The sequence below is a fragment of the Eimeria tenella genome, genomic scaffold, assembly GCF_000499545.2.
Source record: "Eimeria tenella Houghton genomic scaffold, Eth_scaff6, whole genome shotgun sequence".
In the NCBI taxonomy this organism is placed as follows: Eukaryota; Apicomplexa; class Conoidasida; order Eucoccidiorida; family Eimeriidae; genus Eimeria; species Eimeria tenella.
The window spans coordinates 115,954-117,837 of NW_013543423.1; the positions used below are offsets into that span (position 1 = coordinate 115,954).

At 42.9% G+C, this 1,884-nt stretch overlaps 1 protein-coding gene across 1 annotated transcript in view; it reads left to right on the forward strand.

Annotated features, from left to right (window-relative positions):
- The window catches only part of ETH_00020545 (uncharacterized protein), a gene marked incomplete at both ends in the record, with an annotated part of 6,276 nt that overhangs the window by 579 nt on the left and 3,813 nt on the right, over positions 1-1,884 (forward strand). Inside the window, 4 exons of the mRNA XM_013377657.1 lie at positions 13-243; positions 654-805; positions 1,005-1,095; positions 1,699-1,868. Coding sequence (XP_013233111.1) covers positions 13-243; positions 654-805; positions 1,005-1,095; positions 1,699-1,868 — 644 coding nt within the window. The remainder of the gene's footprint in view (positions 1-12; positions 244-653; positions 806-1,004; positions 1,096-1,698; positions 1,869-1,884) is intronic.

A 1,884-nucleotide genomic window follows, 5' to 3' on the forward strand; every position in this document is an offset into this window, starting at 1 on the left:
CAGCAACAGCAGCAGCAGCAGCAGCAGACGGTCACTGTGGCAGCAGTGGGCCGAACACAATTTGAACTTGGACAGCTACGGGGGAGACCTGGAGCAGCTCTATTTGGACTGCAACGGGTGGAAGCCTCGTGCTGCTGCTACTGCTGCTGCTGCTGCTCCTGCTGCTGCTGCTGCTGTTGCTCCCAAGTTCAAGAAGCAAACAGCAATTGTTAATCCCCCCCTGGTCAACACCATGGACGCTAGGTGAGGCTTTTTGGTTTTTTAATTTAATTAATTAAATTAAATTAAATTCATTAAATTAAAAAACCAAATTTAATTTAGTTTAATTTAATTCGGCTGCTGCGTCTTTTTGCTGCTGCTGTCTTCGAAGCAAAATGGAAAGTTAAAATTCAAAAACGGAATTTGAATTTAATTAATTTTTATTATTTGAATTATAATTATAAATAAATAACAATAAAGTATTTATAATTTGATTAATAATTAATAATAAATAAATAATGAAATAATTATAATTTAACCATAATTAAAAATTATCACAATTTAATCATAATTAAAAATAAATGTATAATAATAAAATAACTATATTTTAATTAATAATAAATAAATAAAAATAAAATAATTAAAATTTAAAAATGTTTAAAATGTGTCTGCAGGCACCAGCACGGGCTGCTGTACACTGCAACAGAAGCAGCAGAACCTGCTGCTGCTGCTGCTGCTGCTTCTTCGCTCAACATTTACTCAGCAGCAGACTTGTCTTTGATACAAACCACCCAAATACAAACAAAAGCAATCAACTGCCTGGACGGTCAGCTGCTGCTGCTGCTGCTGCTGCTGCTGCCGCTGGAGTTGACTGGGATGTCCAGCTGCTGCTGCTGCTGCTGCTGCTGCTGCTGGCCCTCTTTCGAGGCAGTATTTTCTGGGCTTCTTGGTACTAATTTGAATTTATTATTTGCAATTAATTAATTTAATTAATTTAATTAATTTAATTAATTTATTTATTTCAGTTACAAGTGACCTCTTGGCCTGCGGCGACGACAACGGCTGCCTCCACTTCTTCGACCCTTTCACGCTGCAGCGCAGAAGCAAACTGGCCACGTAAGCAGCAGCAGCAGCAGCTGCAGCAGCAGCAGCTGTTGCTGCTGCTGCTGCCGCTGCTGCAGCTCCAGCAGGAGTATATAATTGTTTAGTTTATTATATATTCATCCATTTATTTATTCATTTATTTGCTTTTTGTGCTCGTTCTTTTCATTAAGCAGCTTTTTGTGTCTCCTGATCCTTAGCCTTTGCTGCGATTAGGGTTTAGGGTTTAGGGTCTAGGGTCTAGGGCCTAGGGTTTAGGGTTTAAAGTTTGTCTCTAGGGTTTGGGGTTTAGCTTAGAAGCCTCATTTCCCCCCCCCGGCGGCCCCTTGAGCCCCCGAAAACCCCACCCAGGCTTCAGTGTTTAGGGTTTAGGGTTTAGGGTTTAGGGTTTGTGCAGGGCTCCTACGGGCTCTTTCTTGTGAAATAAAAAGGGCGTAGGGTTTAGGGTTTAGGCTTTAGGGTTTGTGCAGGGCCCCCGCTGGGTCTTGGGGCTTTTCTTGTGAAACAAAAAGGGTTTAGGGTTTAGGGTTTGTGCAGGGCCCCGGCCGGGTCTTGGGGCTTATCTTTTAAAACAAAAAGGGTTTAGGGTTTAGGGTTTAGGGTTTAGGGTTTGTGCAGGGCCCCGGCTGGGTCTTGGGGCTTTTCTTTCGAAATAAATGATTTGCGGATTTGCCGCGGAGACGGCAAGCTCTTGGCTGTACAGACAGCTCGCCGCTACCCCTTCGGCTTTTTGCTGCTGGACATTTCCTCGCAAAAGGCCCTTTGCTTCTCCGACAGACAAACCAACGGTGAGCAGCAGCAGCA